The 23,270-nt window shown below is 42.4% G+C and overlaps 1 protein-coding gene across 18 annotated transcripts in view; it reads left to right on the top strand.

Moving 5' to 3' along the window:
• The window catches only part of DMD (dystrophin), a 2,092,562-nt gene that overhangs the window by 1,852,074 nt on the left and 217,218 nt on the right, over positions 1-23,270 (top strand). For all 18 annotated transcript variants that reach the window (XM_053201917.1, XM_053201921.1, XM_053201923.1 and 15 more), the window contains one exon: positions 11,381-11,459. In XM_053201917.1, the coding sequence (XP_053057892.1) occupies positions 11,381-11,459 (79 nt within the window). The remainder of the gene's footprint in view (positions 1-11,380; positions 11,460-23,270) is intronic.

Raw genomic sequence — 23,270 nt, 5'->3', positions numbered from 1 at the left:
TTCTAGAGAAGAGTTAAGCATCTGTTTTTTAGAAACTTCTCAGGTAGTGGTGACGCACGGTCAAATTGGAGAATGACCGCGGTACATTAAAATCTTTCCCGTGCTATTTCGTGATGCCTATTTGTAAATATCTAATCCGTAAATGCATTAAAAATAGGCTCCTTGGCTTTTTATTTATTTATTTTTCTCCTTCCTCTCCTAACAAAGTGTCTTACAAGCACTCAATAAGTATTTGAGTAATTAATTGCTTAATTATTTAATTAAAGTTGCTCTTAAATGCAAATATTCACAGCTGTGGTTACTGGAAGCCTGTTAGGAGCAATCATTGATCTTCCTGGGAATGTTTATTAATCAGCTAGGAGCCAGTCCTTGGGACGGACGGGCTAAACATCTGGGACCGGGGCTGAGAAGGCTTCCAGAATGAATGTTAGCCACATCCTTGCCCAGCCTAGGGCCGCTCTCTTTCCTTGCCCACACTTCATTGACAACTTCAGGGAAAATGCAGAGAACGTATTAATAAAGCTCAAGAGATTTCAGCCCCTGGTTTCATTTCTTTTAAGTTGACACATGTATCTGGTTTGGGAAACGGGGGAAGTCTTTTTTTTTTTTTTGAAAGAAAGAAAAAAAATCCTTTATTCTTGTCATACCATGAACATGGAGTTCACTGTTCTGCATTAAGATTATAAAGCAAGATCCCCAAATGCGGTGGCTGATTATTCACAGTAGACATATTAAGTCAAGAAGCTTATTTTTTCTCTCTTTGCTAAGGCACAAAGCCTGGGGCTATATGCATTTTTATTACACTTTACTGTGTTGGTTTCACTTGAGGATTAAAAAGAAAGTCAAGGCACAGTGCACATATCCTGATGGATTTTAGGATTTCTTGCTTTAGTGAAAGGAAGAATCTCATAAAGTACTTCAGATTATTGCTCAAGGAAGTATGTATACCTACTTCCGTGATGACCTAGAAATTTGATCTTTTGTTTCTCCTATAAAAGATCACCTTGTATTTTCGAGGGGTTTTTTTTCCCTGTGGTTTTCTGCACCGTGTAAAGCCACATTAAAAAAGAAAGAAAGAAAGGAAGGAAGGAAGAAAGAAAGAAAGAAAGCAAGCTTTAGTTTAGATTTCAAGTGAAAATGTCCCCACTAGTTCGGGGAAGTGTTAGGACTGTTCAAGGAGATTATAAACCACCTCCGGGGTTGGGGTGAGGTGTGGTGAAGGAGGAGGGAGGCAGGGGGAGAGAGGAAGAGAGGGCTGAGCCTGGAGAGTGTAAAGAAGGCCAGGCAGAGAGACTACAGGGAGTGAGGACACGTCCAGTTTACCTCCAGTTCTGGCAAATCCATGCCAAGACACGGTAGAGGGCCGTTGCGCTATCCTCTGGCCTTCGTTAAGAAACCTAAAGTGTACTTCTTCATTTAACTCCTGCCCTGTCTTCTGATATGCAAAGGAGAGAGAAGGACTGAATGCTGTAGAATTGTCAAGTGCAGTGGATGAGACCTTCCGGTTTATTGATTTGTAGCGAAAGACGTGGTCCTGTTTTGGCAACCCTGCCTCAGTGAGAGCAGAGAAAGGCGCTTTTCAGTGGCCGGGAGGAGAGCCGGGCACCGCCAACAGGGGCTCCTGGCACACAAGGTTCTTGGATCCGCGGACAAGGTTCTTGGATCCACGGTCGAATTAACCGTGAAGGGAGTCGAGGTCGGGAAGCTTTGGAAATGCTGTGGGTAGCTTGGGATTTAAGGAATGTGGATTTCCTTGGGTAACGATTGTTGTGCGCATATTTGAGCAAATCCTCCTTCCGGGCCATTATTATAAAGGCAACGAGTAGAACACACTGAAAACTCGCAGGTATATCATTGCCCAAAATAGAAGGGTTTCGCCATGAAACAAAAATAGGTCCGGTTACTGGCGCTGGATCGTTTTTTTTTTTTTTTCATTTGTTCTCCTGATTTCGTATTTTAGGACGATTTGCTCACAGCTATATACGTTGTATCTTTTTTTTCAGGCGGTACCGGTTCTGATGTAGTCCCTTGATAATTATTTCAAATTGCCACTTCTGGTCCTTGGGAACACTCCCGTGTTCTAACACCAGCCAGGATAATTATGTAATTACCATGTGAGCATTATGCTACTTAGGGCCCAAAATGCCCCCGGAAGGGAATGCTACAGCGGCCTCGGGAAATTTCTGTGAGAATGGTATCTTCCAAATGCGGGACAAATACAAGCTCAAGAATAAATAGCTGGGACTGATAGGTAAATGATTTAATGTGAGTAACGGTGTTGCAAGGTGCGAGCCACTTGACTTTAGTTCCTGCTGCAAATCATGAGATACATTAGGAAAGCTTTTAAAAGGGAAACCTATTTTTTAAGATAAAATCTGCATCAAGTTACATCAGCCAAGCAGAGTCATTCAACTTTTATCTCTTTGAGACCAAAGGGAAAAAAAAAAAAAAAAAAAGAAATGCTTCCTATGATCTCTTCCCTTCCCATCACGTTTTTTTGTAACAGTCTATAGTTGCGACCAAAACTGGAGATTTTGACAAAGGAAGCAGGATGGGAGGTTGATTGCTGCTTTTCTGAATTAAACTTAATGATACCCTGAAGGTACTTGGGTCTGTGAAGTCAACTTAATGTTGATATAACCCGACTCCATTATCACAGGATGAATCGTTGGCACAAGTCTGAAAATCAGTAGACACCCTTCCAAGGTGCATTTGAGAAATCAGGGAGGTGAAAGCTGAAGGCTTAACAATGGACAAAGGGCTTGGTGTTTGTCCTCCCGTGCTCCCCAGCGGATGGAGATGTTCATCAGAATTAGGGGGAATGATGTTCCTAGAGAAGCGATTGGCTATGCAGGAGCGGAAAAATAATTTTCCCTCTATCCTTCTAGGTTCTTGGTGGAGACCTCCGGTAATAAAAGACAGATTAACAGGAGAAAAGCAAGCAGGAGTTAAATAACATGTATGCCTGGGAGAGACCCAGGAAAACTGAGTAACTCATCGAAGTGGCTCAAGCCACTGCCTTAAATACCACTTTCCGCTGAGGACAAAAGAAAGATGCTGGGGCGTTGCGGGGCGGGGGGGGGGGGGTGTGCAGTTATGGGAGGTTGCCAGGAACAGCACAGTAAACAAGAGTAAGGTTCCTAGGCAGATTTAAGTTGTGCTTTCTCCGTTGATAAGGGTTTCTAGAGATTTAGTCGTACTTCTCTTCCTGGTACAGAGCAGGAGACACACTTAAAATGCAGATTTCTCTTAGAAATGTAAATGTCTCCTACAAAAGGGTAACTTCTACTGGTGTCTAAGCTTCTACGGTACCTACTGTTTCTTAAAAATAATGAATTTAGGGGCGCCTGGGTGGCTCAGTCCATTAAGCATCAGACTTTAGCTCAGGTCATGATCTTGCGGTTAATGAGTTCGAGTCTCACTTTGGGCTCTCTGTTCCCAGCAAGAAACCTGCTTCACATCCTCTGTGTCCCTCTCTCTGCCCTTCCCCTGCTCTCTCTCTGTCACTGTCTCTCTCCGAAAAATAAATAAACATTAAAAAAATAATAATGAGTTTAAATAATCCTTAGGCATATTTGGGAGCGGCAAATTGTGTCACCCATCAGCTGGCTCGAGGCTAGGCTCCCAGTGACATAATGCCTCACCTGTCTGGCACAGGTACACCTACATCCTTTTAGGCTCTGTTTGGGAGTCTCTGTGCTTTGCTGGTAGGTTGTATAGAACACATTTGGGAAGGGCTAGTGGGAGGTGGAGAGGTGAGTGGAGGAGAAAACAAAGGGAAAGCAGAGAATAAGCAAAGGAGTCAAAGATTTAGAAAGAAAAGGTGCACCTGTCTGGCTCAGTAGGTTGATTGCAGCTCAAGTCATGATCCCAGGGTCGTGGGATCAAGCCCCGAGTCAGGCTCTGTGCTGAGTGTAGAGCCTGCTTAAGATTCTCTCTCTCTCCCTCTCTCTCTCTCTCTCTCTCTCTCTCCCTCTCTCCCTCTCCCTCTCCCTCCCCCTCCCCAATTTGTGTACGTGAATGCACTCAATCTAAAATTTTTTTAGAAAGAGAGATTAAGAAAGAAAGGGATCAACACAAAAATATAAAATAGAAGGGGGAGGAAAGCTCTCAGAGAGGAACATGAAGACAGGTGGATTCATGATGGTCTCGGATGGCACACATTAGCATCCATGCTATAAGTCACACAAAATCAACTAATAACTATGCTCGTACTCAGAGTGAGCCTTCGGTCAGCATAGGTTGCTTTCCTATGATCTCTTCTGAAGTCAAATGCTAGAAACTCTTTTTAACTCCTAAGTGTCTCAATGTCAAGAAAACACATAAAGAAAGTCAAGGGAAAGAGACCTCAGCCGCTGAGCTGTACCCATCACAAGCTCTCATTCCAAATGTTGTCTGAGACCATTTGTTTCAGTCACAACTCAAAACTAATCAGAATTCGAACAATGGATTTTAACTGAAAAGGATTATAATTAGTTGAAAGGATTTTAATGGACACCGTAGTAAACCCCAAGAGAGTTTCCAGGATAATGTTTGGGCATACATTTATGAGTATCACAAGTCAGGATTTGGAAGTAAGATGAGTTAGGAAGGCCTCCCCAACACAGACACATGCATGCAGAAAACTGTACACACTATAAGATTTCGGTACGAAAACTCACGAATAGACTGTAGAGAGTCATTTGCATGCATGTGCATGGTTTATTCACGATCATCACAGCACCAGGAGAGGGTTGTGGGGTTTTTTATGGGCTCATTAGTGTAGGTGTGAAGTCTGGTTCTTGCATGCCTATGGATATTTATCAAAGGTCTAGACAAACTGAGAGCCAGAAAATCAAAACCTACACACCGAGTTACATTGTTTCCCAAGACTGGAGTAAACATGATTTATGCACATAGTGCCCGTAAGAGCGCTTGGACACTAGGAAGAAATCACATTGTTTAGCAATGTATTGCCACATCAGGAGGGACCCGTTGGCTCTCCTGAAACGTCCAGTGCAGACGAAAACGTGAAAGTAATTAACAGGTCAAAAGAAAAAGTGGAAGCCCTTGAGAACTGAAAATAAAGCTTAGTAACATTTGCACGTAGATAAATTTACTTGAAATCATTTCTGGAAGCCCCAATGCTCTCTCTCCTTTTCCCTTCTTTTTGACTTATTTAAAGCAACTTTGGACAAAAATGAAATGAGGATATCCTTCAGAACGCACAGAAGCATGGACTGAGCTTTGGGAAATAGTCACAGCTGGGAAGAGAATGTGTTATCATTAATCTAGTTGAATGACTTGGTGTTCATTCATCATCCCCAAAATGTTGCTCTCCAGTCTACGATACTCATACTTACTACTAGGTATATAGTACCTAACAGATAACAGGAACTCAAGGAGTATTTCCACTCATCACATTGATCAAATATTTGTTGACCATCTCCTAGGTATTAGGCCCTGGACTAAACTACGAATAAGATAATCAACATCTCTGTCTTCACGGGCAAGTAACTTACATTCTTGTATCTTGTGAATGAATGAAGAAACGTCCCTTGGCACGAAAGAAGGGAGGTCTCTGGAAACAGTACGCTGCCTGTACAACTCATCTGAGATGAGAAAGCAAAGGCAAATAACAAGAGTCCTCAGAGTTCTCGAATATGATTCTCTAAAAATGAGAGTAAAACAAATAGGCAGGAGATTGGGGCTCTTGGTCTGTCTTGCAAATTATTTTAAAATGTTTGGGTCCAGTATTGTAGGCCCAATAAATGTAAATGGTTTTCTTCTTTTCTTTTTTACACTTTGATCATCAAGAAGGAAGGAAAGAGGGGCGCCCACATGGCTCGGTCGTGTATGTGTCTGACTCTGGATTTTGGCTTAGGTCATCATCTTACGGTTCATGGGATCAAGCCCATGTCAGGCTCCGCACTGACAGCGTGGAGCTTGCTTGGGATTCTCTCTCCCTCTCTCTCTCTCTCTCTCTCTCTCTCTCTCTCTCTCTTCCCCTCCCCCGTTCGTGCACGCTCTCTCTCTCTCAAACGAACTTTTGAAAAAAAGAAGAAGGAGGGAAAAAAGGAAGGGGGGGGGGTCTTTCCAAAAATTGTACTGGAAATCTCACGATAGAGAATTCTTCATGCAAAATGGAGTTGTTAGGGTGACAATTCTCAAATAATCTGTACATTAATTCATTCAACTAATAATTAGAGTACCTGCTATATGCCGGGTACTGTGCTAGCCACCGGGGATATAGTAGGAACAGAAAGATGTGTCCCTGTCCTCACAGAGCATATGAAAAAAAAAAAAAGACCTTTTTTTAAATTTTCTCCGACATGATTTTACTGAGGAATACTGCAAATTAGATTATGAGTACTTAAGGAGCAGATGGCAGTTTTTTGCCCATCTGGGATACTTCTAAAGAATAGACTCTTGTGTATCAATAGGTAAGGATTCTTCGAGTTCTAAGCTTTCCTGATCTATTATCTAATAGTAGATACAGGATCTTCCCAGAAGACGTTACGCTTGTGTTTCTTTTCATAAAAGGAAACAGAGGTATTGCCTATTAATTCAGAAGAAATTGGGTTCTTTCTATCTCCTTAAATAATTCTAATTAAATTCCTCTGGCTCTTCCTGCCTTGCTCACCTTCTAATGTCACCCCTGCCCCTTGTATTCTCGCTTGCCATTCCTTCCTTTAGTGACGGAGACAAATTGTTCTTCTTCACCTGGCTCTACATGACCTCGCCAGCAAAACTCTCACTGTTAGGTCCATTGCATCCTGTTCCAGAGGAATTCCTACTGCCGTATGCAGTAGGAATCCCTTTGGAATTGCCATAGTCCCATCGGCAATATCCTCACTGTCCTAGCCTTCCACCCTGGAAGGCTGTTTGCCTCTTCAGAAATTAAGCTCCAACACCAAAAATTAACCAGTTCCTCCTTCTTTCCGAATACCTCCTTATCTGCCTTCCCTCCCATTCAGGGCCACACGGTCTTCATTCCAACGCATGTCACCCCACACCTAGGTGATCGCAACCTGCCCAAACCTGAGCTGCTTTCTCAAATCATGAGTCAGTGCACAGAAATCTTCCCTGGTTCCCTTGGCCTTGCCAGGAAAATCCTGAGCCGCAGAGTCTGGAGAGCCTTGGTTTGCGTCTCTGGTTCCAGGTTAGGTAGTTCACTGTACCTTACCGCCCTCTCCAACAGCTGTGTTCTGCCCCAGGCCTTTCCTCGGCTAATCCCTCCTCCTCACCTCCAAGCCTTTATGCTTCCAAAGATCAGAGACTACAGCATTTTCTCCTTGTGTGTCTCTTTCAGTATTAGCAAATACTTGTCACATGATCAGGGAATTCACCGAGTAAAGAATGAATTGTGTGTTGCCAGGGTGGCTCATTCAGATAAGTAAGTGTCCGACTCTTGGTTTCTGCTCAGATCGTGATCTCATGAGTCACGGGTTCAAGCCCCACGTCGGGCTCTGCGCTGACAGCGTGGAGCCTCCTTGGGAATCTCTCTCTCTCCCTCTCTGTCTGTCCCTTCCCTGCTCACTCTTTCTGTCTCTGTCTCTCTCTCTCTCAAAATCAATAAATAAACATTTAACGTTTTTATTTCTTTTTGGGACAGAGAGAGACAGAGCATGAATGGGGGAGGGGCAGAGAAAGAGGGAGACACAGAATCGGAAACAGGCTCCAGGCTCCGAGCCATCAGCCCAGAGCCTGACGCAGGGCTCGAACTCCCGGACCGCGAGATCGTGACCTGGCTGAAGTCGGACGCTTAACCGACTGCGCCACCCAGGCGCCCCGATAAATAAACATTTAAAAAAATGAATTGGGCCAGAACGCAGGATTGTAGTGTATAATTTGTGGTGTTTGCTTCCTAGCCTGTATATAGTACTTGATATAGCTTAAAAACACGGCCAGTTAGAAAGGTCTAATGCATGGAGGTTATTGTTTCAAAAGTTTATCAACTTTCATTTCCTTGCCTAATTGCTCACAGAATAAAGTGCCTTTGTTCTTAGGTAGCTACAGTGTGCCTTCAAGTTTTTTCTCTGTCTTAAAATGATGTCTTTGTTTATTCACTTGTGCATTCAATCCATGCAATACCTTTCTCCAAGGATAATTTGTGAAAAGAAATATTTTACGCTTAATTCTTTAGTTATTTTAAGACTGTTTCCTGAAGTGTTCATTTCATTACGTGACGCATTTTTAATTTCAGTCTCTCTCATGCATTTTCCTAACTTTGAGTTATAGGGAAGGGAATTCACTTCTGTCTCCTTTTCATTTCTTGACAATATCGGGTATACCCTGGAAATTACCTGTGGAGTTCACCTTACAGAGGAAGAAAGCAACCTTCGAGATGAGGGGCCTCTAATGGACTCAGATGCTGCCTCCCCCTGGTCGCTATGAATCTGCTAACATTACCACCAGGGGACAGGGTCTGTGACACAGTCATGCTCCTTTACCACATGTCCCCCATGGGATTTCTTTCTCGGGACATGAAAAGATCGCTGGTCACTGTCCACTCCCATGTGGCCTCCTCATCCACTCTTCCCCACCCCCGAACTTTCACAGCCATCTCTTGGTTACTTTGTTCATGAGATGACCCATTCTGCATTTAGAAATAATGATGTCCTTCTAAACATGCCTTTGCGCGTGTTCTCCGTAATCTTATGCCATCACATTCTTCATGACCGGGAACTGACCTTGCTTTGGGTCATAAAAGATACCAGTGACTAAACTTTCATAGATATGGACACTAGATCTCTTCTGCAGTCGGTAAATTGAAAGGCCAGCTGCATATTGAATATCTCTAAAATACTTTTCGTTTGACTTTGATCTCTAAAATAGCAGTTAAAGACCAAGAGTCAGACTGAATGAGTTTGAATCTTGGCTCTGCCAATCTACTAACTATTTAAACGTAGGCAAGTTGTGTTGTTGTTTTTTAACCTCTCGTGCTTCAGCTTCTACATCATTCAAGTAGGAAGATATATTACTTCTTTTTTTAATGTTTATTTTTGAGCGAGAGAGAGAGGGAGAGAGGGAGCGCAGAGGACGGGCAAAGAAAGAGGGAGGCAGAGAATCCCAAGTAGGCTCTGCACTGTCAGCCCAGAGCCCGACACAGGGCTCGAATCCACGAACCACGAGATCGTGACCTGAGCCGAAGTCGAGAGTTGGACACCTAACTGACCGAGCTCCCCAGGCACCCCCAGATAATATTACTTGCACCGAGTTACTGTGAAAATTAAGTAAGTTAATTCCTCTTGTCATGAACAGAATGCTTAATAAATATCAGCCATTTTTGTGATGTATGTATTGCCTTGCCCACGATAACCTATCCTTTCCATGTACGAATCATAACAGCAACGATAACAATAGCTGTTAACATTTATTGAGCAATCACCATGTGGAAGAAACGAGGCCCACCGTTGCCCGTGTCTTAGCTACTTCCCACGAAAAGTTCTGTGAGGTGGGTCATGTTGTCCCATTTTACCCACAAGGAAAGTTAATGGTGGAATAACATACCCAGGGACGTTCAGCTTGCAGGCGGTGTTAGTTCACGTTCCTGTTTCTTCTTCCATATCTGTCTTTCTGGGCGTCTCTCTGTCACACGTACACATTGGTTTGGTCAACTAGTCATTAAGCACTTGTGACCCACTTACCGTGTGCAGGGTTCAGTGCGCCCTGCAAGAGGGTGGGGAGGGAAGGCGGGACAAGCAAGGGATGGTCCTGGCTATCGGGGATTTCACGTGGCATCGCAGGAGATAAGTCCTGTCCCTGCAACTACAACAGACAGTATGACAGAAATGCTCCAAGGAGACACTGTGAGCCTCGAGGATGCCGAGGAAGCGATTCCTTCCAACCCGGGGGATTGGAAAGTAGACATAGAAACATAGAAAAGACTGGAACTGGGAGCGAAGGGGGAGAAGAACGTTGCAGAGAGGAGCAGCAACCAAAACAAGTCACACGGGTGTTAAATTGGATGGAACATTGCAGGACAGGACAGCTGAGCGTGGCGGACGGTGCGGGGCCGTAGGGCCGGGAAGGGAGGTTTGAGATGCGCCTCACGCTTTTGCGTGCGTCACAGTGAAGCACATCCTGCGCGTTTGGGAACCTCCACATGCTTTTCCAAATATTTGTTCCAAGCAAAGATGTGCAAGGCTAGGAGAAAGTGAAAACAGAAGGTTGTTCTGAATCTGTGTTAGGCCCTTGACTGATATTGCGAGATTGGCCGGCTTTAGACCAGACTCCCTTAGCCACTTTTCTGATCTTGTCTAATATCTCTTTTATCCCTTGGGCATTAGCTACACCAGAGGAGTGAACCAACTGGAGCTTTGCTGGCTCTGGGCAGGAGCTGACCAACCCCTTGTCGACCACGGGCTGTTCAGAACCAAATTAAGATCCAGATTTGTGAAGCTCGCGTGCCTGGGGCCACCCCTGGTGCCTGGTCCGCAGAATGCCAGATGACAAAAGCAAAGCATTTCCCCAGAATGGAATTCACTAAGCCATCAGGACACCATCAGTATGTTCTAGAAAAACCTGATAGGAAAAAAAAAAAAAAAACAAAAGAATGGAAATTTTTATCTCATGCCACCTGAAGATCTACCTCGCAGTAATTTTCAAGTCTACTAAAAACTGAAATCTGAAAATGCCTTTGATCTCATTATCTCCTCTGTAATTACGCTATATTTAAGCCTTGCCTCTACTTCTTTGATGCTGAAGTGTTAATCAGCTGTTGGTTACTCGTTAATTATCAATGATCCATTAACTACCAATAGGAGTCCCAAAAACGTTAGTCAAAAACAATAGACTAAGGCAAAATAAATGCCATTCCTGGGATCCTTCACTTATCTAGTATACGGGGGAATGACAACCTCCCTAACCTTTGCACAGAAGATTTAGAGGTGGCATTTTTGATGCTCGTTGGAGCAGTAGTTCGTCTGTGTCTGCCAATGAGCAGAGTGTGAAAAAAATCTCATTTTCACATTACCAAGAAAGCACATCTTTTTTTTGTTTGGCCCTGGTTTGATGAAAAGGGCTCTCGGATGCCGTACGGTAAAGCCGGGGCTCTGGGGGGCGCCTGGGCGGCTCAGTCGGTTCAGCGTCCCACTCCTGATTTCAGCTCAGGTCAGGATCTCACGGTTGTGAGATCAAGCCCCGCTCTCACTGCGTGGAGGCTGCTTGGGATTCTCTCTCTCCCTCTCTCTGCCCCTCCCCGCCTCGTGCACACGGGCGCGCGCTCTCTCAAAATAAACAAACGTTTAAAAATCGATTTTAAAAATGGGGTTATGCATTGCTGCTTTAGTCGCCCAGCTTTCGAGGCTCAAAAGATCCGACCAAAGAGGACACATCGTTTTCATTGCTCCTCATTATATCTGATGAGAGGACATCATTTCTCTCCTCTTCCCCCCAGGTGGCCGTTGAGGACCGCATCAGGCAGCTGCACGAAGCCCACCGGGACTTTGGCCCCGCGTCCCAGCACTTCCTTTCCAGTAAGTCGCTGTCACCTTTCATCGTGTAATGTCTTCCTTGCATCTTGGTAGCAAAGAATGAAGAGCTGAATTACCATCGTCTCTGCCAAGCGCACTGGAGGCATAAATCATCCTGAAATACACCTCGGTGGGAAAATTCAGAGGGTTAGGAGAGGAGGACCGATTAGATCATTTTGCCCAGGCTTCAGCTAATGCATAATTGTTTCCTGCAATGTGTGCTCAAGTGCTAACTTTGGCAATATTTTTGAGTCTTTAGTTCTGCGTATAGCAATTCACTTCATAAGCTGGTAATTATGATGCTATATAATTATGATAGGATAATTCAATATGTGTTACTAGGAATCTCTAATTCTTTAGCTCTACATAATTCATTACATACTTCCTGCCTCAAAGTCAGAAGCGCTGCCTATCATGTTTCCTTTCCCTAACCAGTCTTATTGCTCATTTATCCTTGACCGCTATTCACTCTTCTCATTTTAGTTTTCCTATTTTGTATCAATTGTGTGTGTATCATTAATCATACTATTCACATGTATTGTTGATAAATATTGTACGTTTTACAACATACTAAGAGGAACAGCCTTAGTTAACTGAGGGTTTAATACTGGAACATCCTATTAATATAACTTTACATATTACGTTGCCAACCTCCTGTTTTCCTCTGATTCGTGTTATTAATTTCTCCCACTCTTTCTTTGATTACAAAAATGTGTGTTTTGAGGGTTTTTTTTTCTCTTTCAAAACCCGTATTTCTACCACATGGAGTTAAGATCTGTTAACACTTTGACATATTTCTTGTTCATACATGAGGATGTATAAGGGCTTAATCATCACTTTAAGGCAATTACTTTCTGCCTGGCAATGTTACGAATATGAACTAATTTAATCCTCGTGCCACCCCATACGGTAGATGCCATGATTCCACCCATTTTAAAGATGGGGAAGTTGAGGCACACAGTCCCACAGAGACTGACAGAGCCAGGATTCAAAAGCCAGTGGGCTCCAGAGTCTGATGAATGACCATACTGGACTGTCATTTACTTAATTTATGTATTTTATAGACAGGAAGTAATTCTGTGTGACCTCCCTTCATCTTCTGTTGCCTTCTTTTATTGCCACGTTCTGGTCCTTTCCTTTCCTTTCCGTTTCATTTTCCATAGGTTCGGAAAAAGATCTTTGCTCACGTTTTCAAGTATGTGAGCGGATGCTTCCATGTGTCTCTCGCCTTGGTGACTGCCATTCTCTTCGATGTCATTGAGATTAAATGCAGTAACATATTTGTAGATGACTCATAAGCCATAAACGAAAATATTACTATTATGAATATTCATTACTCCTCAAACACCATGTGCATTGATTTCCCCCTGTCTTCTCTCTCTGCCTGCCCCACCCAAATTCCCATGTCTTCCCCATTAAAACCTCTCCTCAGAAAATGATATGTTATTTAACCCAGGTGATAGGTAGAGTTTAATGTGTACTTCTCCCGGGTTATTTGCATTTTAATAGGGTGAAAAGCCATTAGCCTGAGGAATGAGTCTCTGTTGGTAGAACGCCATCCATAATCTCTGAGCTGTGAGGGGAGAACTGGGAGGGGCCAGGTGGAACATTCCAGCACCTTTTAAACAATATCACACCAGTGCCCACATCCACAAAGGTCGGGCTGGTGGCCACAGATGCTCATAAAGACACCCATTTCCCTGCCTCAGTGGAGCCAGCCCCGCAAGCCACCAATTTCTTACTCATGTGGAATGTCAGTATATGCTTAGAAGCTCTGCCTAGGGATAGCAAACATTAGCCCTTCAGTTTAAGGGATATTTGAGAAATAGGACAGTGGGACTAAAGACTCCATGAGGACTGTTTCTTTGTGTCGTCCTCTTTCATTTTTATTTTATTTTATTTTTTGAACCCCTGACCCTGAGATCAAGACCTGAGGTGAGATCAAGAGTTGGACACTTAATGGACCGAGCCACCCAGGCGTGCCCCTGTCCATTTTTTTTTTAAGTTATAGAGGTACTATATGCCCCCTCTAGGAAATTTTGGAAAGCAGAGAGTACAAACAGGAAAAAAAAATTACCCTTCATCTCACCCCTTGGAGATAACCACTATAAAAAGTGTGCTTTCTATACTTCAGATACTTTTCTTTTTTTTTCTTTTTTTTTTTTTCACATTTATTTATTTTTGAGACAGAGAGAGAGCATGAACAGGGGAGGGTCAGAGAAAGAGGGAGACACTGAATCTGAAACAGGCTCCAGGCTCTGAGCTGTCAGCCCAGAGCCCGACGCGGGGCTCGAACCCACGGACCGCGAGATCATGACCTGAGCCGAAGTCAGACGCTTAACCGACTGAGCCACCCAGGCGCCCCGTAGATACTTTTCTTTTTAAACCAAACAGGGATAAAAACACATGAACATTTTGTGACCTGCTTTAATATATATAAATATATATATTATATACTATATATATAAAGTATGATATATGTATATATGTATATATATAGTATTATATATAGTATATAGTATTTTATATATGTATATATATATACATATATACTATAATAAAAATATTTATGTGTGCTTAAATATTCCTCTACAGAATAATTTTTTAAATGGCTGGGCAGTATTCTCTTGTCTGGCTCTACCAGATTTACCAAGACAATTCTTAATTACTCATCAGGAAAGTTATTTCAGATTTTTCACTATGCTCTCCAACCCTGTGAGTAACATCCTTTATACACCTTTGGAAATATCTCCTATTCTTTCTACAAGATAAATTCCTAAAAACAGAACTGCTCTGTAAAAGGCTGTTTACATTTGTAAGGCTTTTGATATGGGCTGCCACACTGACCTCTAGAAATCTGCTCGAGAAATTGGGTGCCCTGTCAAAACCGTATTTGAGGCAGGGCCCTCACCCAAGTCACTTATTGGCCATTAAATTGTGTTCGCTGAAAGCACAACCATTTTTCCCCTAAAACAAATAAAAATATGTTTGAAAAAAAATACCACTAAGGTCATAGTAAATGAATTTGACTTGATAGATGTCTAACTGGCTTCCAAGTTACTAGGAATAATAATAATACTAAGTCTTTGAGACTTAGAAATTACAAAGAGAAATGAAGATGAGCCACTAATTGTGCTCGCTGTCTCTCTCTTATTCTCCCTGTCCATTTCTCTCCTCCTTTCATCTGTCTCTCTCTCTCTCTCTCTCTCTCTCTCTCTCTCTCTCACACACACACACACACACACACACACACACTCATTCCCCTTTGAAAATTACATTACCAGCGGTCTTTTTTTTTTTATCAGTAGAGAGAGGCAGGCTTTTACTAAAGAAAAGTATTCAGTGTTTCTTCTTGGTATCCCAATCTCTACTTGTTAAAGAAGTTGTTTCTTTTATCTTAGATCTGAGAGAAATGAGAAGAGAAAAACATTGTAAAATCTGACCCTTATCCATTGCTAGACACTAGCTTGCCTTTAATTCCAGCTTTAATATTCTACCACTTTTTTTAAAAAAGATCTTAGGTAATCTGTACACCTGATGTGGGGCTCGAACTCATGACCCCAAGATCACGAGTTGCATGTTCCACCAACTGAGCCAGCCAGGAGCCCCAATATTCTACCACTTTTAATTGACTTTGGCAACTTAAACCAAGAAAAGGGAGAAATTCTACTACCTTGATTTTTAAAAATCATATAAATTTATACATGTAATTTATTATATTTGTATATAATTTTTAATCACACTGTTGGCATTTATACATATATTAGCGTCCACGTCTTCATATGTCAATATCAAGAAAGTACTCTAGTATTTATTGACCTAGTACTCTGAAAATTGTCCACCCTTTATCTTCAAGAATTTAAAACCTTAAAAAAAAAAAGAACTTAAGCTCTTTTTTTGTGTCAATTTTCTCAGTTCTCTGAGCTTCTATTCTAAATTTCACATCACCAAGGATAACTATATATTTGAATAAAGGTAGAAATTTTTCTGTAACAGTGAAAAGAACTTAGAGTTGCCTTACGATTTTACCAGTTCTACGAAATCTTACCATTTGCGACCACACGGATGGAGCTAGAGAGTATTATGCTAAGAGAAATAAGTCAGTCGGAGAAAGACACATACCATATGATTTCACCCAGATGTGGAGTTTAAGAAACAAAACAAACAAGCGAAGGGGAAAAAAGAGAGAGATACAAATCAAGAAACAGACTCTTAACTGTAGAGAACAAACATGGTTACCAGAGGGGAGGTGCGGGGGATGGGGGGTGCGGAGAAGGGGGCGCTGGGTTACATAGGTGATGAGGGTTAAGGAGGGCACTTGGGATGAGGAGAGATGTATGGAAGTGCTAAATCCCTATATTGTACACCTGAAACGAATATTAAGCTGTATGTTTAACTAACTGGGATTTTAAAACTGAAACAAAATATTTCACCAGTCGTAGAATTCCCCAGAGTAGGATTTTCCAAGCCACGTTCCTCAGAACGTTAGTGTTCTGTATGATGTTAGTAACTCTTCCTTGAAAAAATAGTTTTGTGGTCAATAAGATTGGAGAAACTAGCTTATAAAGATGAGAAAGTTTCTTTTTTGTTGGAATTGTTGCAGCCTTTAATATACATCGAAACGCTAAGAGGAGGGAAAAGTCAGGAGCTCTTCTCCCTACTTACGTGACTACGGAAGCCTTTTTTCAGGCATACCAATTAATTTCTCACTAAACATGTCATGGAACATAGTATAGGAATCTTTGCCCTAAAGTGGTATTCGCCAAATGGTTTAATAATGAGAACTTTCTGCTGAAGGTAGTAAGAACACGGTCCCATTAAAAAGAAAATGAGTTACTGATAAGGCAAAAGGGTCAACTTTCTCTTTCCTGAGGTTTCTGGCTCCCGCCCCCACCCCAGGAGTCCCATATGCTGCAGAATTTCCTAACTGCAGAGAGGCTAAGGGAGACTCTATCTGAGTTGTTTTCTTAGTACTCATTAGTGAATGCTGAAATCAGTTTAATGACTTGCAACCAACAATTTTTTAATGGAATGGAAGAGATGGGAAAGTATCAGAGTACATTGCCCAAGCAAGGTTAAGTATTGTTTCGGCACTTCGGTTTCGGTTAAGGGTGGGGGTACGTGAGTGCACGCGTGCATACGTGCGTGCTACAACAAAATGTAAAATACTTTCCTTCTGTGGGTTGCAGTCAAAAGAAGTGTAAAAGACACTGAAAGACGCCACCCCTACCCTTGTTTTAACCGATCACAGCATAGGTGCAGAAAGGTGAAATGACATTACCAAGGTCACGCACACGGTTATAATAGATGTGGGACTGGACCCCAGTTTCTGGACTTACAAGCCACATCTCACACTGCCTTAACCATTTACAACACTCAGGCCAGCGCTTGCCTGGTTTTTCTGATACTGCCACAGATTTCTCTCTTCTGTTTCTCTTGGTCTGGGCCGCACTAAGTTGATTTGCAGAGCCTGAATTTTTCTCCGGGTGCCTCGGGGCCAGGTGTTGTCTCCCTCGGGATGTGGGTTAAGACTCTGGCATTAAGCTGACTAGGTTCAAGTGCTGGTCAGATACTCAGTCTCTTTATCCTCATCTGTAAAATGGGGATAATAGTAACGTTTCGTCACATGTAAGACATGGTCCCTCCCACCAAGTTATAAAAGCCCTGAAATCAGAGTGCGCCTAACGTCCAGTGAAGTTTTGAATTCAGTGAAATACGGTAATATTATCTTACAGGGTTATAGTGAGGGTCAAATCGTATATATACACATGTGTATATATTTATATATATATACACGCATATATATTTATATACACACGTATATATTTATATATATACACGTATATATATAGATACATATATACATATCAAATCGTATATCTACATATATATAAATATACATGTATATTTATATATATTATATATACGTATATATATTTTTATATATTTATGTTTATTTATATATATTTATATATATATTTATATATATATCCACTGCAGATGGGCTTTGCCTCCTTGGAGCTGCAGGCAGAGGACATGGGCTTAGGTGATCGGGGGACACCTGCAATATATATATATATATATATATATATATATATATATATATATATTTATGTATATATATATATTTATGTATATATTTATGTATATATATATTTATATATATATTGATATATACATATCAAATTGTATATATACGTATATATATAAATATACATATATATGATTTATTTATATATAAATAAATAAATATGATTTATTTATATATAAATCATATATATGTATATATATATACGTAAATCGTATATATATGTAAATTGTATATATATGTAAATGTATATATATATAAATCATATATATATATGTAAAATATATAGAGTAGCACGTAGCACATAGTGATGTATAAGTGATTGGTATTAGCGTTAGCTTTAGCATTAGCATAGTGTCTTTGTGACTATCAATTTAACAGTATAACTTCTCATCTGCCTGTTAGAGTCAAACTAGACATGAAAGTGTCATTCATTATCCTGTTTTTAATTGTGTGTAACTAGTTTCTCTCCTTCCTGAAGGTATTTTTCATGGATCTAAGGGCAGTGTTTTCTGTATTATAAGAGCTCAATAGTCATTTGTGTAACTAATGAATGGATGAATAATCAACGAGTAGACCCTAATCTCTGCAAGGACAGGATGGTTTTATATTCTCCAGCACCTAACATGGTATCTGTACTTGGTAGATGTTCAATAAAATCATTTACAGAGTGAATTATGTTTTATACCCAAAAGAAGACGAGGCAAATTTGCTCCTGATGCTAATACACAGTGGCATGAGATTTAGCATAGTGACTGTCACATAGTAGACCCTCAATAAATAACGTGACCTTTCATGTTGCCTCTGAGCAACGACTAATAGCCTTGAGAACTTGACATGGTCCTTTTTATAAAAGTCTCCTGTGCCCTGTAATATATTACGAGATAAAGCGCACTTCTAAATTACGGCATGATCGTAGCTGTATTAGAAAATAAAATAGAAACAACAGAAGAGGATACATAAAGACAAGACTGAAAAGAAAATACATCAAAATGCAAAGAGCTATTGTGTTTTTCTTTCTTTTTACCTTTGCAGATGTTTTTATAATAAGCATGTATTACTTTGCTAACGGAAAAAAAAAAACAATAATGGTAAAGATTTTTATTCTCTAGCTTTTAACCCACTGACCTCTCGCAGTATTAAACTCTCTTGATGGCTATGGAACTCCATAAGACAGATTTCCTTTTTACTATTTGTTCTGAATTTAAACACTGTGCGCTTCATTGAGTGATCTTCTTGTTCTCAGATGATGAGGCACTGTAAAAACAAAGAATTGATCACTTATTTCTTCTAGGCTTCATCATCTGAAGTTTCTTAATCAAATCCCTGGTCAACTCTTATCTCGTTAAAGTACCCCAAGCCGTTACCGTTTCCCCTTGCTACGTAGGACTGAGAAGTTTGTTTCCATCCTGACAGGTGTCAAACTTTCATCCCTGTACCTGCCCCCTCCCCCACCATCCCACTGCCCGCCTTCTCCTAGTCACACGCTTCATAAAGAAGGTGGGGGAAAATGCGTTAAGCACATCTAATAATTGCTGATATTTCACTCAACACTGCTACCATTGTCCTCCGGGGATGGATGAATTTGAAATACGAGTGGGCCAATAATTTAAAGCTACAGATAAGCTTAAAGAAGCCATCATGATAAAAGTCAGGAAGAAGCTGGCAGCCTGAGTATGAGACGATTTTCAGCCCAAAGCTCCCTATCAGGGAAAAATCTCAGGGCCCAATAATTTGGGCCAATTTCTTCAGTCGTCACATGCTGTCGCGAGTGTTGGGAGTTCGGGACAGATGCCTTCTAACTTAGCAGTGATGCTGGTGACACCTCCATGAGTTCAAAGGTAGCCTTTCAGATGTCCACGAAAAGCACAGTGATGATAATTAAGCTCTTTTCCTCAAAATCTTTTTCTCTGGGCCCTGAAGGGGGCACCAGCAGCCTCACCTTCTCCCAGACTTGATGATGCTACCCATGCAAAATGTGACTGTGGAGTTCAATGGCTTCATCTCCACCCGGCGCTCCCCCACGTCCCCGGGAGTTAGTCTGGTGGCAGGGCAGAGATGAAGCAAATATTTGTCTTCTTTCTCATTTTGTCTTCCTCATCACAACGGACGTCTCTGGGCCTCATGGGGACCTAGGACACCGGGACCAGCCCCACAGTCCTAAATCAGTTTCGTGACACATGGGCACTATTTCAGTGGAATGCCGGCTCTGAAAGGTATATTTTTACACTCCCTGGAAAATGAAGGCGTTTGTGAGTTTGGCCTAGGGTACCGTTTTGTCATCTGTCCCCAAATACAAAGCTTTGCAACACAGAAATGGTGGAATCCCATCCCTGTGGGCAAAAATCATTACTTTCATTTTTCCATTTGGATGTTTTCCATTTTCAGAGCGCACCCAGCATGGGATCACAAAATACTTGGTGGCGACAACTTTGAGGTGAGGACAGAGGCATTTTGTTCTTTTGTGGACTGGCATAAACTGCACCTGCTTTAAAACCCATTCTCTTGAATTTTTCAGTATACTTTCAGATCTCAGCAAGAGCGACCCTCTTGATTGCAGTCCACTGCAGAGGGGCTTTGCCTCCTTGGAGCTGCAGGCAGAGGACGTGGGCTTAGGTGATCAGGGGACACCTGCAAACATTAGGAAGGACAGGGAATGGCAGTCACCACGAACAGTGTTTGCGTCTCTCTCCGTGCACTTTGCCGCTGTGGACTCCACACGACCACGGCGTCGTGGCTTCTCTCTCCTCTCTGCCATGTCCTTACTCACGGTTTCTCCGGCCTTATGACTTCTGTTTTCTTCTTTAAGTCCTCTCCCTTTTCGTTTAACTCTCCACCTTCCCACCCTCTTAACTTTTCTATATATGTTATAATCAAACTCGCCAAGAAAGAGGGTCTGATTTGGTCAGGTGTTTACTGTCTATTTATATCGAAACCAGGCTTTCTTGACCTGGGCACTCCGGACAACTCCTCGTTGTGGGGACTGTGCTGTACGTGGTAGGGTATTTAGCAACATCCCTGCGCTCTCCCTGCTATGCAACAGTAATACCCACTCTCTCGGTTGTGACCACCAAAAATGCCTCCGGATGTTGTCGCATGCCCTCCGAAAGGCAAAGTTGTCCCTTCCACTCCCGTATCCCTAACTCCTGGACAGTGGGTAGCCATAGCAGTTGAGTCACATGGGACACCAAGTAGAATGGCCTCCGACTGAGGAATCACTTGAAACTACTTTTCTACAACTCCCACGTCTGACGCAGCGAGGAGGAGTGTCCTCGGCAGACAACCTTCAGCCGTCTGTCCTTTTGGGAATTGCTTCAGCTGTCTCCCCCAAGGTCACACCCCCTTCCACGGGCAGGTCCTGACAGATGCAGGAGTGTAATGACCTGGCCGTTTGGGCCCAACTCGGGAGAACTCTAGCGTTCTACTTCAGGAACTCCAGTGAGGTTAATGGAGACTCATCGGGCCTGAATCCTAGCTTGCCTTTTCCCAGTTGCCATTCGTGGTTCCTTTCTTCTCCCTTCCTCAGGCGTTGAGCTCAAGGGCACACCATACTAAATATCCCGCTCTCTAAACTTTGTCTTAGAGGCTGTTTCCTAGGGAACCCCATCTGTTAGGGGACAACGTGACTGACAGGAATTTCAAAGTATATGAGGAAAAGGCATTACGATAGGCTCATTCCGGCCACTGGGTGATTTGATTTATTCTTGCCTTCCCTTATGAGGTTGATGATTTTGTCCAGTGTATGTAGTGATGATCATTATTTCAGATGCCCGACCTCATGACCTCCATTAATGGGTAAGGACTTCAAGAACAGCATAAGATTACATCAGCCTCTTGCCTTACACCTTAAGTTCGGCAGCGTGCATACCAATGGCAGACAAGAGTTAGAATGAAGGATAGTCGATAAAATAGATCATAAAAGGAAATGGGTTGGAGTGTGAGCGCCAGAAGGGTAAAGGGCAGGAGTTCCTTTTTTTTTTTTTTTTTAACATCAGGCATCCAACATCTTGCAGAGAAGTGCAGGATATGGCTTGATTGAATGAATAACTGGGCACTCTAAAGATTATTCCCTCTCTCATACAATAGGAAAGAACTGAGTCTAGAGCCTGGTCTCATGTCCTGAAGAAATGAGGAGCTTCGCTTTATTTTCAGCCAGCTGAGAATTGATTCGTTGTGTCATTCACCTAGTCTCTTCAATGACTAGTATAGGTCAAACTCTGTTCTCGATACTGGGGAAACAGTAGTAGGTAAAAGAAAAACTCTCTCTCACGGAGGTTAAACTTCAATAGGAGAAAGCAGTCAGGTCATGAGAAGTTTAATTAAGAAGAATAAGGGGCGCGTGGGTGGCTCAGTCCATTGAGCGTCCAAATTTGATTTCGACTCCGGTCACGATCTCACAGTTTGTGGGTTCGAGCCCCACTCGTGTTCTCTCTCTCTCTCTCTCTCTCAAAATAAATAAATAAACTTTTTAAAAAGAAAAATAAAGCAAGCTAGAGGTCATAGAGGAAGGGAACTTTTTTTAAGTGAGGGAAGGGCAGAGAGAATCCCAAGCAGGCTCTGCACAGAGCCTGACAGGGGGCTCAGTCTCACACACTGTGAGATCATGACATGAGCTGAAATTAAGAGTTGGATGCCCGACCAACTGAGCCACCCAGGCACCCTGGGGAGGGGAACTCTTTGAATGTGGTGGTCATGGGGGTGGCATTTGGATAGAGAAGTGAGGAAACAAACCAGGCACATACTGGGGTGGGGAGGGAGACAAAACAGGGTTCCAGGCAGCGGAAACAGTAAATGTGAAGACGCTGACGTGAGAGCAAGCGTGGTGGGGTTTCAGGAACAACAAGGAGGGTAGTAAGACTGAAGCTGAGGAAGCAAGATGGTGAATCATAAGGTGGTCCTTGAGCCACCAAGATCCAGGCCAGGTAGGGTCTTGGCAACTATGGTTAAAAACCTTTGAAATTTCTTTTTGAGAAGGGAAGACTCAGGAGGGTTCTGAGCTAGGAAGCGACACGATCTGACTTACTATGCCTGTAGCATTCATTCATATATTCACTAACAAACACTAGGCCCTTGGAATAGACAGAATCCTGGCCTTGGGATGCTCAAGTTCTAAACAAAAAAGAAAGACCCGTAAGGAAAATAAATCATGACCTTCTGTAGTCGTGATAAATAGGAGTGATACAAGTAGAGAGGAAGGAGGAATTAATTCTGTGGGAAGCAAAAAGATGTTCTCTACAGACTAGTAAATGAGCCCAATTTCCACGGAGGGGGGTATTTCCCACACAGCACCAAGCAATTCTCATGTACCAGCAGGTCCTAGAATTCAACTCCATTCCAACACTATCGACCTGTAGAGAGCATCAGATTCCACAGGTTAAGAGTACAGTCCTACAAGACTGTCCCCCCCCCCCACAACCCACCCTGCCCACTCCAGATACCGGTCACAAGCCAGCTTCTGACCAGTGTTTCTGACCAACCAGCTCTAGACCGGAGATTTCCACAGCCTCCTCCTTGGACTTCAGACAGTCGCAAATCTAGATCGTCACCTCTACCTCCTCTGAGCAGACTGACTAAACCAGAAGTGCCGAGGACCTCCTCCTCAGCTTTGATTAATTTGCTAGAGGTACTCCCCGAACTGAGAGAAGCATTTCACTCACAAGATCACCAGTTTATCACAAAGAAACGTAACTCAGGATCACCCCATGAAAGACGTGGGCGGGAAGCGT

Source organism: Acinonyx jubatus, chromosome X, assembly GCF_027475565.1.
Source record: "Acinonyx jubatus isolate Ajub_Pintada_27869175 chromosome X, VMU_Ajub_asm_v1.0, whole genome shotgun sequence".
Lineage (NCBI taxonomy): Eukaryota > Metazoa > Chordata > Mammalia > Carnivora > Felidae > Acinonyx > Acinonyx jubatus.
This window is presented reverse-complemented; position numbering and strand designations above follow the sequence as displayed.